This window comes from Microtus pennsylvanicus, chromosome 2 (assembly GCF_037038515.1).
Source record: "Microtus pennsylvanicus isolate mMicPen1 chromosome 2, mMicPen1.hap1, whole genome shotgun sequence".
NCBI classification, from domain to species: Eukaryota; Metazoa; Chordata; class Mammalia; order Rodentia; family Cricetidae; genus Microtus; species Microtus pennsylvanicus.
Genome location: NC_134580.1, coordinates 66,581,220 through 66,594,162, shown reverse-complemented (window position 1 = coordinate 66,594,162; position 12,943 = coordinate 66,581,220). Strand labels below are relative to the sequence as shown.

At 45.9% G+C, this 12,943-nt stretch overlaps 1 protein-coding gene and 1 long non-coding RNA gene across 2 annotated transcripts in view; one reads left to right on the top strand and one right to left on the bottom strand.

The window, feature by feature from the left end:
- Positions 1–12,794, bottom strand: part of LOC142845219 (uncharacterized) — a 35,415-nt gene extending 22,621 nt beyond the window's left edge. Inside the window, exons 1-5 of the mRNA XM_075963970.1 lie at positions 12,680–12,794; positions 12,046–12,631; positions 6,212–6,304; positions 3,317–3,386; positions 953–1,069 (exon numbers count right to left, since the gene is read on the bottom strand). Of these exons, the coding sequence (XP_075820085.1) occupies positions 953–1,069; positions 3,317–3,386; positions 6,212–6,304; positions 12,046–12,631; positions 12,680–12,794 (981 nt within the window). The remainder of the gene's footprint in view (positions 1–952; positions 1,070–3,316; positions 3,387–6,211; positions 6,305–12,045; positions 12,632–12,679) is intronic.
- On the top strand, positions 1,482–2,883 carry LOC142843617 (uncharacterized). The gene is made up of 3 exons (XR_012909669.1): positions 1,482–1,530; positions 1,688–1,780; positions 2,590–2,883. It is a non-coding gene; the product is annotated as an uncharacterized LOC142843617 (long non-coding RNA).
- Positions 12,795–12,943: the final 149 nt, after the last annotated feature.

The following is a 12,943-nucleotide window of genomic DNA, read 5'->3' as shown; positions in this document are numbered from 1 at the left end:
TAATAGTGATACTTTACAGTCTATAGATAGTGACATCTTGCTAACAGCTATCTATGAATGGTGACACTTTGTTAACATCTAAGTCATATATACACAGACACAAGTATGCCATGTTTGAGGTGAGCCTTACTAACTGTGGTGGTTTGAAAGAACATGGCCCCAAAAGGCAGTAGCACTATTAGAAGTGTGTCACTATGTGGGCCAGCTTTGAAGTCTTTTCCTCAAGCTTCACTCAGTGTGACAGTCAGTCAACTTCCTGTTGCCTCTAAGTCTAGATGTAGAACTCTCAGCTCCAGCATCACATCTATCTGCCTGCATGTCACCATGCTCTCCATCCTGGTAATGAACTGAACCTTTGAAACTGTAAGCAAGCCACCTCAATTACGTGTCTTTATTTTAGGAGTTGTCATGGTCATGGTATCTCTTTACAGCAATAAAAACCCCTAAGACACTGACCTATTCCAATAGTAGAAGACTACCTGCACTAAGCCCCACTCCTAGTCACTCTGAGGCCCAGATTTGAAACGGACACTAGTCAAGTTCCCACACCTTCACCAAGCAGTCTTTTTCCACCTCTTTGCCACATTAAAAAAGAAGAAAGAAAGAAAGAAAGAAAGAAAGAAAGAAAAGAAACTGATGCCACATATTACCATTTCTCAGATTAAAACATTAGTTTCTAACCAGCATATCATAAAATACACTCATCACCCAGATTCCATGCTAATTTACCTAAGTATCCAGTTATAAAAACTAATGCTATCATTAAAATAACTTTAAACATTCCACAATGTATTTGAGGGTTTTCCTCTCGAAAACCACTTTTCATTTGAGAGTTTTCAAAGTTAAAAGTAGCAGTTAGAGTACTTTAAGTTTGCAACTGTCACAATGACCTTGAAAAGTAAATTTACAGCAAACATTTGTAAAAAGGAGAATGGAGGGAAAATGACATTACCACTTCCTGAGATGCATATTGAGGGTCCTCCGGGTTGACTGACCAATAGCAGTAATCAAAACCAAACGCTACAACCTTCTCCCGGGTGTCTCCAGACCTCTCTGGTCGACTGTTCACCTAAAATTAAACACAGCATCCAGTGTCTTTCCTGTCATATCATTGGAATCTGGACAGTGGCCCTTAATTATGCTCTCTGATGATTACAGAGACCTGGACTATCACTATAATGTTTACGACAGCCACAAAAGAAGAGAGGTAACATCTATCTCCATCTCACTAGGAACAAAGAAAGACCCAGGAACTAAATATGCCCATGACACAAGCCTGTGTCTGCGCACAAACACATGAACTACAGGACAGTGCAGGAGAAACAGGCTCTTTTAAAGGACATCTTCATCACTCGCTCTTCCCTAGGCATTTCTATAGAGGAGACTGACAGCATGAGTAGCACAGCCTCTGGGTGCTGCAGATTTCATCACCTTGGAGCTTTCGCTGGGATCCTTCAGGAATCTACCTTCAGTGACTTGGAAATAGTATTAAATGGAATAACCAGGAATAATATAGCTGCTGAACACAGGGTAGGGCCAAAACGTAGAACTATGCTGAGCCCTGGGTACTGGGTAGAATGGCTGGCATTCTTCACAGATATGCCTAGTCTTGGTATTTAAACTGTGGCACTCAGGAGTTAATGATCCTCCTATGATAAAATGCCTTTTGCATTTTCATCCTCTCCAGAGACAAGAAACTGAAGAATGGATACCTGGTGCACACCCTGAGTTCCTAGTTCGCTGGTATAAAATGGCCAGGATGCTACAAAATCACCAGTCGGTAAAGCACGCACAGTTTTGCGTGCTGGCTGCTCCACTGTCTTCTGTCAGCTCCAAGTGGGAAAGCATGGCCACAGAGGGTGCTCCTTGAGGAGGAAGCAGCACTAAGAGTGCCCATATCAAGGTTAAGGGGAAAATATACCCAAAACACATTTTAGACAAGAAGAAAGTTAGAAAAGGGGAAGGTAGCTCTGACATTAGCCATTCAAAATCTACAGAAGAACATGGATGTCATAATGAATAATAGCTTGTTCATAAACAACTGACCTTAGGGAAGCCAACAGCTAAGGAAGTGTGTAGAGGGCAAACTGGAATCTGTCCTTGGGTGCTTGAGAGGTGGCTCGGAGGTTAAGAGCACTGGCAGCCCATCCAGAGGACCTGGGCTTGATTCCCAGCACCCACATGGTGGGTCTTAACCATCTGTATCTCCAGGCCTGGGGGATCTGATACCCTCTTCTGGCCCCTTAGGCCACTAGGTACCTATGTGGTACATAGACATATATGCAGGCACAACACCCATACACATAAAATAATATTTTTTAAATTTGCTTTTAAATTTTCCTCTTGGACATACTTTATTCTCTAGACCCAAGAGTGTGAGATCTTACAACAAACTAGCAAGGGCAGTAAGAGAGAAGGCAAGGGATGGAAGGCCCTTTGTTCTCCAGGAGCTCCTGCTTAAACTTTCACAGGACCCCTCCTTTAACAGGAGCTGCTGACAAGAGGAAACAAATCACAGCAGGGAAGTAAGGGGGGGGGGTGACCAGAGCTCTGAGGGCTGGGATTTAGATGACCTTCACTCTGCCTCAGCTTCCTCAGCTCTTGGAAAGGCTGGCATTGCATCACAAGCTAACTACAGCATCGATCACGTGATCACCTCCCTGGTTTCTTTCCACTGCTCAAGGACCACAAAAGAAGAACCAGCTCATCTTCTGCATCAGGAAGGATGGAGGAAGTTGACTCTGGAGGGCAGGGTGAGGAGCAGGGAAGGACGTTCCCCGTGTCTGCCCAGTTGAGCTCCAAATTTAAGCAGGGTTGTGGAAAAAGAAATCTGAACAAGACTCGGGCTAGTGACCAACTCCCTTCTGGGATCTGCAGGCTGATGTCTGACACCTGGACCATATTACGGCCAACACAAACCCTGCATTATCAGACAAATACTAAAATTCCCAATAATGACCTGGATAAAGTATTATCAGTTGAGGGGCTCAGGATAAAGTTTAATTGGTGGCCAGGTGAGTTACATAGGCATACAAATTGCCCCCAGCATGAGTTACATAGTCTGGATTTGGTTTCAAAGCAGCTCTTATCAGTTTCCAAAACAGCTGCACTATTCTATTTAACAGCATGGACTACAACGCCACATTTTCTGGACTCTAAGCATAATTCTTTTGTTGTTTATTTACTTTATGATTGGTCTAAGCTTTCCCCACAATCCTTACATCTCCTGCTCTCTAATATATTAAACATATTCACCCCAGAGTCACCTTTAATCATAGATTCGTACCTAAGAAAACAAACACAATTTCAGACTTACCTTCAAATTCCTGATTTTTGCCACTTTGTCCTCAACTTCCACAATAATTCTTCCCCCTTCTTTGGCCTCGCTAAGAAATGAGAACAGAATTCCAATGAGAAGAAATACTTTTTGTTTTCTTTTCTGAGACAGAATCTTAGGTAGCCCAGGCTGCTTAAATCTACTCTCTAGCCAAAAATGACTGAGCTTCTGATCCTCCTGTCTCTTCTTCCTAAATGCTAGAATTACAAACATCTGCTGCCCACTTTACACACACACACACACACACACACACACACACACACACACACACACACACCAGAAACAAAAACAGAAAAGACAAAAAGAAATTAGTTTTCTCACTCCTGTCCCTGTTCCAGGAAGTGCAATGCCTGTCTCCATAAATAGCCAAAAGCACGTGAAGACTCCCTTGAGGGCACACTTTCCTGATCAGACACTTTGACTCCGGAAGCACTAACTGTCACCACCATTTATTTCGGCGATAATGTATAAAGCACCATATTGTGTATGGACACTGTAATTTCCCTACCCACCCTACTCTCCTGATACCACTTCATAGCATGTCTTCATTCTGACAGAATTTTAAAGCCTAGAGAAATTGCATAACTCATCCAAGGCCACCCAGCCAGGACCAGTAACTGAGATTTAAGTCCAGATCTGTCTGATCCTTAACTATAGCTTTAAAATAAGGCTTGGAAAATATCTTTGGTCCAGTGCAAGACACAATTTCTCACCGTCTCTGAACCACTGTACAAAGTACTGATGAGAACACTGCAGTCCTCTCTGCTGAAATGTTGGGCGTACTTCTGAAGTTGGAGAAAGCCAAGGTACTAAGAAATCCTCCTACCCTGTCCGTATGTGGTAACACTGCTAGCAACTAGCCCACCTTTACATTCACTATAAACTTCTTCTTGCAGTGCTGGGGATTTAAACTTACTCATTTTAATAGGCTTTTTTAATGGCTTATTATGGTGATCCATGCATCTGAAGCCCACTCTTTTCATAACAAAAACCTCTGGCTAGGACAAGATGGCTCATCAACTGAAGGCACTTGGTGTATCTGGAATAAAGTCCTAGATAAAACTTAACTCTAGCTGGGCAGTGGTGACACATGCTTTAATCCCGGCACTTCAGAGGCAGAAGCAGGTGGATCTCTGTGAGTTGATGGCCAGCCTGGGCTACAGAGGTAATTCCAGGACAGCCAGGGCAATACAGAGAAACCCTGTCTTGAAAAAACAAAAAACAAGACAAAACAAACAAAAAGTAACTAGCTAAGTAGCATCTTTGTTAGTTGAACTTAAGTTTCTGTTGTTTCTTTCCCCTTAAGGCTTTACTGTACTTTCTTGTCCACTATACAGAAGACAGTACACGAGAGAGGTATTCTTTTGTGGTGGAGGCGATCAAGCCCATTGTCTTATACATCTAGGCAAGTGCTTTATCACCCAGTCACACACCCCCATGTACAGAGATATTCCCAACTCCCAGGATCATCAGTCCACAAGTAGGTGAAATTTTCCTACCTCCTCTGCTCACCTACAGACATGTTGGCATTAAATTTTAAGAGGGCAGAAAGGACATCAATCTCAAGGAAGAAGCTCGCTTCAGCTGGGTGGCACACACCTTTAATCCTAGCACTCAGGAGGCAGAGGCAGGTAGATTTCTGAGTTCAAGACCAGCCAGAGAGTGTTCCAGGACAGACAGGGCTACACAGAGAAACTCTGTCTCAGAAAACAAACAAAAATCAAAAACAACAACAACAACAAAAAGAAGCTGGCTTCAAACGGTTCAAACCAGTCCTACTAAGGAAAAGCCCTAAGCAAGGCAAAGCAGTCACTATTACTAGCTGCCAGAGCCCATCAGCAGAATCCATCTTTAGCATCAAAGACTTTGAATAGAAGTAAATCTACAGGCTGCCTACATCAGAATTAAGAAGAATACAAGAAGGCTGAGTTAATTCAAATGTTTAGAGGAGTAGAGCAGATGATAACCAGCTTCTGGGGGACAGGGATTTTATGTGTGCTCTAATTTGAAAACCACTGTTCTAGAGGGGAATTTAACCAAGCTACACATTTGTATTTATTTCTTTTTTTAAAACTCAAAAAAGGAACAAACGAAGAGGCCAGAAGAACAAAAACGATCACTAAAAATATGATTAACACCTGATTAGACATGAAATGGTAACAGGTGATATGATCAAAGTTCATTATCTACATATGTGCAAATGTCATAATAAAGCCCATTATTTTGTACAACTAAGACATGCTAATAAAATGTATTATAAAAAGATTGACATGGAGACAGGTGGTGTGGGATACACTTTTAACCGCAGCACTCAGGGAGCAGAGGTAGGCAGATCTTTGTGAGTTTGCCACCAGCCTGGTCTACAAAGGGAGTTCCAGGACAGCCAGGGCTACAAAGAAAAACCCTGTCTCAGAAAAAAAAAGAGAAAAGAAGATTGACGTTATTATCATTTTAGTCTATTTTATAGATCAAAACCAAAAACCAAAAAGTGAAACAAATTAAGGTACTAGGTGAAAGTAGAGGGCAGTGGGGCAGAGCTCAGTGGGGCAGGTGTTTTCTCCAGTGGCGAATGACTCTGGACAGGCAATGGCAGCATCTCTAACCAACAAACAGAATTTCTGATTATGGGAAACATATGGGTCAAGGGGAGGACTCCAAAATCACTTCTGTGTTATTTCATCCAGCATTTTCTCAAGTCCTATAGAACACAGGAACAATTTTGAGCATCTTGGGAAGGAGCAGTGTGGTTGGTTTAGTGAATCAAATCCTGCTTCTAGAACTTAAGCAAGACCATGTTCTCATTTGGAGAAAAATAATGTAAGCTTGGGCTAGATGGTTCCTTCTCAAGCACAGTTGTCAGTCCTGATAACTTACCTGTAAGTTGGGACAGATGACACAGTCAGTAGACTCTCCGTATGCAAAACAGCGTCAATAAGCAGTGGGTACCACCACCATCTCTGCAGAATTCTGTGGGAATTGGAGAATGGTCTAGTCTAAACGTCTTAGCTGAGATCACACTAATTGTTTACAAAACTACTCCTGAATCAGTGACTGTGGATCTGCAGCCTGCTAAAAATCAGCTCACACCTGGAGACCAGGAGGCTTGATGATCTAATCTACCACTTACTCTCAAGCCTCTTCACTGGAGCTGAAAGTAAATAAGTTCCCTGATTGTTTTTCATTTTTGTTGGATGAGATATGTTATTCTCGGCAACGACTGCAAGTAACAAAGGGTTTCAACATCCTTTTCTTAATCTAATCCATGCTATTTGAAACTCCTGGTTTCCAAGGAACTAAAAAGTTAAGAGTGGTCAATACTGCTATCCTAAGAACCCTAAAAATTAGTTTAGAAAGAATGAAATCTACCAGCAGTTACCTCCTCCTGGATAGCTGCTCCCTGGAAGCCTCCAACCCTGAGTCACCGCGTGTAGTTATGCAAACCCAGATGTTTAAAAACCAATTGTCCTGGCTGTCCTGGAACTTAGGCTGATAGACCGAGCTGGCCTTCAACACAGAGTGGTTCACCTGCCTCTGCCTCCTGAGTGCTGGAATTAAAGGCATTTGCCAACAACACTGGCATGGGTATATCTTCTTATGTCTTCCTCCTATCTCATGGTTCTCATTCTGTCAAAACTTTTCAAAGCAAATGACCTCTACAAGGACAAAACTAACACCCCATGATACTATTTCTGTCATAGGAGACAAAGCCTTTCTTGACCTCTGTGTACTGGACATTGAAGATTTTTTTCTACAATAAATCTCAAGATATGTCATCTGGTATAGAACCACACTCTGCCAATTTTCTCGCCCATCACACCCTGCGTCTGTCTATCCACGCACGTGTCCAAGGCTCCCATCTACACCCTAACAGCCTAAATTTACTTTCTCTTCCTGCTCTTACTTTAGAGAGCTCTGCACTTTCCCCTCCTGTCAGAAAACTCAAAGATCTTTCAGAACAGTTCAGACATCAACCCTTGTGCAAAGCCTTCTTTGACTTCCCGAGTGGGAGAGGATGAAATGTTCAGTTCCACAATGGTTGCCTCAAGGGCTGAGAGGTGTGGAATGAGGCGCAGGCACAAGGAACTGGCACTAAGGAGCAACTTCCCCTTCCCATGTCACAGTTCTGTTCTTAAATCACGTCAGCTGTTGAGCACAGATTGAAATCACATTCTCTCTCTGGGCCTCAATTTCCCTCCCATATCCCGACAATCCTTTTTCCTAAGTCCCCACAGAGGAATCCCATGTATATATGTATATGAACACACCTTTCAGTCCTCTCGGGTCCTCCTGGGTCACCATGAGGAGTGGAGACTGCCCACCTCTTTGCACCTCCTCACGTCATGATGCACGAGAAAGGCCCTACTAAGTGCACCAAGACCGGAGCCAGGGTCCCAAGAAACTCTTGTTGGCAAGATGCCAGGGACGTGTAGACAGGGCAGCGACCTCTGGAGGGAGGCACACAGGAACCGCTATCTACTAGCTTGACGGGAAAGCTCGACTTGAAGCCCTGTCCCTCCAGGCCTTCATGGCTTCTGGACCCTGAGCCCTCAGGGCACTGTGAGTCTGATTTTTCTCCAGGCCAGTCCACCTAGAGAAAGGCGCCTTCTCGCTCTCCTCTCAGTTCACTTGACGCCTCAGGCGCCCCCCCCCCCTGCCAGACTCACCGCTTGCTGAGAGGCCGGACCCTTATGGCCACCTGCACATTCGCCACCCCTCCACCACAGTCCAAGACCCACACAGCGGGTATAAGCAGTGCATAAATTACACACCAATTAGTTCTTCTAGCTACTGATCAACGGGAGCATCTTTATACTTATCTCTTTGGTGAGGGTGTATAAAATATATACTTGAAGATTCTTTTCTAAGTGTGTGTGTGTGTGTGTGTGTGTGTGTGTGTGTGTTTGCGTGTGTGTAATAGAGAAGGGGAGAGAATGGGTGCATACTTGTAGAGGAAGTCTGTAGGGTGGGGTCCCCCCGAGGATATTTTTTACTTATAAAGATTGCGGGCGCACTCCCGGCCGCCCCTTCTGCTTTCCTGTTCTCCGCTGGAACCTCTGGTTCTGTAAGTCTATTTATCAATTAAAGCTGTATGTATTATTACAATTTCTGTCTGCATTCATTTTCGCCGATACAGAAGTCAGTTTCCGCCTTCCACCTTGTCGAGGCAGTCTCCAGTTTCTGCTTCTGTGCTGTGTATCCCAGGCTGGCTGTGTCCCTCCACAAGAGCTGAGAGTGCTTACTTGCCCTGACTTCTCACTTGTTCATCAGGCTTTAGCAGCTATCACTTTACCTGCTCTCTCCCTAACCTGTTTCCTATTATTCTGACTTTTGCTGCTTGCTCTTCAAATAGCATTAAACTTTTACCAATAATATGTACTGACACGTTCAATTTTGTTAATCTGCCTGATCATTTCTGGGTCTTTTTCATATACCATTATCCAAACTAATAATGACAATAAAACTCATTTTTTCTCTTATGACTTGTATCTTTTGTGATTGACTCAAAAATCTCAAATCATACATATAACTATTGCCCCGAATTACCTTCTAAATGTTTTATAGTTTCACCTTCAATATGTAAATCTTTTATTAAGCTGTACATGACTATTTCCAGCTACATAAATTAGAACTGCGTCCCATGAACAGCGAGCTCCTATTTGCTGATGCGCACACATACAGACAGCTGCAATTTTAAGGTGTGAAAGTGGAACAAGCGAACCTGAGAAGGAGCTTGACACCTGGAGCCCTGCTTCTGACTGCTGTACTTCCCAGGGCTCTGCTCAGCTACCCTGACAGCTCCCAGAATGCCCTGCCCTCTTTTAGGGTACCCTGTGCCCTGCAATGGCCTTCCTCCCTCCTCCTGGGCTCTGCCGCACATTACGAAGTGTCTGATAACAAGACTATACACTGCCTGGGGGCAAAGTGCCTACAATCAGACATCTAAGGACTGAACCATGGGACAAGTATTGGCTAAAGTGTCATGAAGTCAGTGGACTGGCCTATGACTCAAAGAGTGGCTATACAGTCACACCGCCTTGGCTAGAAACTAGCTCCACCATTTAAGAACTGCACAGAGCTGCACAAACTGCGTGCCTACCCTAAACTGAATGCACCATAGTGGATAAAATGTAGGACACGGCTTCAGAGAATGTGCTGGGGACTAAATGAGATTATGAAAAGTTTACACCAACTAAGAGCTCAAAACATTATTGTTATTTTCATGGAATTCTGTTTATTACCTTTATTACTCCTTAGTACCAAGTCCTTAGTATTTCAGACACTTCCAATTTTCTGGGGTAAACACTATCCCTCCCAAAAATTGCAATGACAGAGGCCAGGTAGTGGTGGCGCGCGCCTTTAATCCCAGCACTCGGGAGGCAGAGGCAGGTGGATCTCTGTGAGTTCAAGGCCAGCCTGGTTTACAAGAGCTACTGCCAGGACAGGAACCAAATAAACTATGGAGAAACCCTGTCTCGAAAATCAAAAGAAAAAAGAAAAAAAAAAAAGAAAAAAGAGAGAAAGAAAAGAAATTGCAATGACAGTTGCTGCTAAGAGCAGAGGCATTTAGATTCCCTGCACTCTCACAAAGACTACACTGTGTCGAGAGAGCTAAGGGTCCTGCTACCTAGGACTACACGGGACCTGCAACAATAACAAGTAGCACCTCCAATTGCCTTCACTCAAAATGTTCAGATGCTCAAGTATACACCAAAGTGGTAAGCACCAGCCAGCACTTGAAATGCCACTTCTCCTTGCTTAGCCAGTTTTTGAGGGTAAATTAACAGGAGTCCAACAAGCTGACTGGTAATAGTCACATTAAACCTTTTTGCTCTTGAAGTTACCTTCATATTTTAAAAGAATCCAGGGCTGTTTATGAGATGCTGTGACACAGAAAATACACTGTCTCCCCTCCCTAGGAACTAGGTGGTCTGGCCAATCTTATGTCCTACCACTTAGAACTTTAAAGGACGCAATGATGGAGACGCAGAGGGGACTCAAGAGTGCATCACAAAGGTGGTAGTTTCTCCAGTCAGTAGCAAAATTCTAAGCAGACTACTTACAGGATGTGGCCAAGCTACGACCTCAGTCAGACCCCCAGTCTCTCTCCTGGAACACATTTCTCCAGCCTGCTATGACTCTTCCAGTACATGCCCCTCTGCTTACATCAGTCAAAGCCCATTCCTAGCTGACACCCAAGAACCATGAGCAGCAGTGCAATGCCTCGCCCTCAGAGAACACAGGATCAACACGAGACTGTACTGCCACGGCCAGTTACTACCTGGTACTCTGCTATCCCAACCATCAGTTTACTTGCTACAATGACTGGGACAAAGCAGGCAGACAAGAAATGCTTCCTGTATGAACTCCACAACTAGGGAGAATGTTAGGCCACCGTGCAGAAACACCCACTAGCACTCACTTATTGCCAAGAGGGTCCAATTGCCAGGTGGATCTGCACAGCTTAACTCATTCGGGAATTTACAAACTAGGATTCTTTTCACCACCTAATTAGCAAACCTACCTCCCCCGCCCCCCATGTGTATGTATATGTGTGTGGTGCGTTTATTTTTAAGAGAGAAATAAAAAAAATAGCATTCTATTTTACTAGCATTCTCTTCCAGTAAGAAAAGCCTAATTTGGGCCGTGCAGTGGAGGCGCACACCTTTAATCCCAGCACTCGGGAGACAGAGATAGGTGGATCTCTGTGAGTTTGAGGCCAGCCTGGTCTACAAGAGCTAGTTCTAGGACAGGCTCCAAAGCTACAGAGAAACCCTGTCTCCAAAGACAAAAACAAACAAACAAAAACCCTTTTAAGCGTTTTTCAGGTTTGTAGAAAAGTTGTAGTGGAGCACAAACAGTGGGTATGGTCCCAAAGCAATGTCTCCACTTCCTGTTTGTGCCGGCCATTATTCTAGATTCTGGAAAGCTAACACTTGGCTATTTTAATAAATGTACCTTGTAAGTGCTAAAACAGACCTGCAAATGTAGTGGAAGTTACCTGGTGGGGTTTTTTAATGTAACCAGTTCTCATCTGCTGTAGCACAGAGCCTGGCTTGTGCCAACAGGAATACTCCTATCTGGAACAAGTACCAAACATTTGACTGTGAACATTGATTTTGCTCAAGTTATTTTATGGATGTTAGTGAATTTGGAGTAACTTCTATACAAAGTTGTCCTGCTTTATGAGTTATAGCGTATGTTCAACAGACAGGAGATCTTCGAATACTTTCTAATCAGTATTTTGTTTCAAGATGGACTAAGATCCCACCAATTAGGTACATACTGTGTGTGACCAGCCCTGTCAAACATAGGCTAAAAAGTCACCATTGGACTTTTACATCCCATTACATAATAAAAAAAAATCGGAGAGAGGGGGGAGGAGGAGAGGAAGAGGGATACAGAGAAAGAGAGGGGGTGTGAGTGTGGAGCAGTGTCTTCACAGAGGCCAACTCCGCCAAGAGGTCCTGTTCCAGAACTCTTCAATATAAACGCTCCACTCAAAACCCAACGCTACCAACAGGGGTCAGCAGCCTCTGCTCCCATCGCCCAGCAGACTGAACTGAAGACAGAAGGCAAGCACAGCCGGCGGTGGTCCCGAGGGTGCCGAGTTTAAGTGGGACGAGGCGCACTGCCCACTGCCAAGCTGACCGGGGTCGACCGCCGCAGGGGCCCGAGTCCCCCGGCAGTCGCGCAGCGCAGGAACCTACCTTTCCGTCGTGGGCTCCCGGTCACCGGCATGGCGTAACGGAAGAAGCGCGAGTGGCAGCGGCGGCAGAGGCTGCAGAGGCGGCAGCGGCTTCGGCAAGGCACCCGGGTGCACGGGAGCGGGCTGCGCGGAGCCTCTGCGGGGAAGCCCGTCCCTCGGAGCAGACGCTGGGCAGCCGGGGAAGCGTGTTCCTCCGGGACGGACCGGGGAACGGCCAATCCCGGAGCCGAGGGCGGCGCGGCGGACTCCGAGCACGGCTGTCAGCGCTCCAGCCGAGGGGACACCCGCGCCCAAGGAGCCCGAGAGGGCGCGAGGCCGCCGCGGCCCCGACAGCTGCAGCACCGGCCGGAGGTCGCCGGGCAGCGGGACGAGCGCCGCCGACGGGCGAGGGCCTGAGTCCCGGCGTGCGGCGGGGAGGCGTCGGCCCCGGCGGGGAGGGGCGGAGGCGGAGGAGGGGGCGGGGGCGCGGCCGGCCCGCGGACACCGGACGCCGCGCCGCCCGCTCGGGCCCGCAGGCCGCTGCTCCCGCACCCCCGCCGACGCCAAACCATCCCCGCCGCCAGACCCCCCGCCACGTCGGAGAATAACTCACCTGTTTGTCGGGGAAATCGCTCCTGCTCGGCCCTCTGACTGACTCCTCCGGCTCACCGTCTTCCCTCTGGGAGGAAGAGGCGGGACTTCCTGTTTCTCCGTTGAGCTACTTCCGGCGGTTCCCAGGGCGTCTGTTCTGGATGGCGCGCAGAGCACCATAACCGAAAAACAGAGATTTTACAACTGCATGGGCAAAGGCCCAAGTTCGCGTCCTTTTTTTCCTTGAATAGCCGTCAGCTCGGCGTGTCGAGTTGTTTTCGGCCCTGCAGTAGTTTCCGGAAGTCCCTAAGACAGAAAACAGGAAGTTC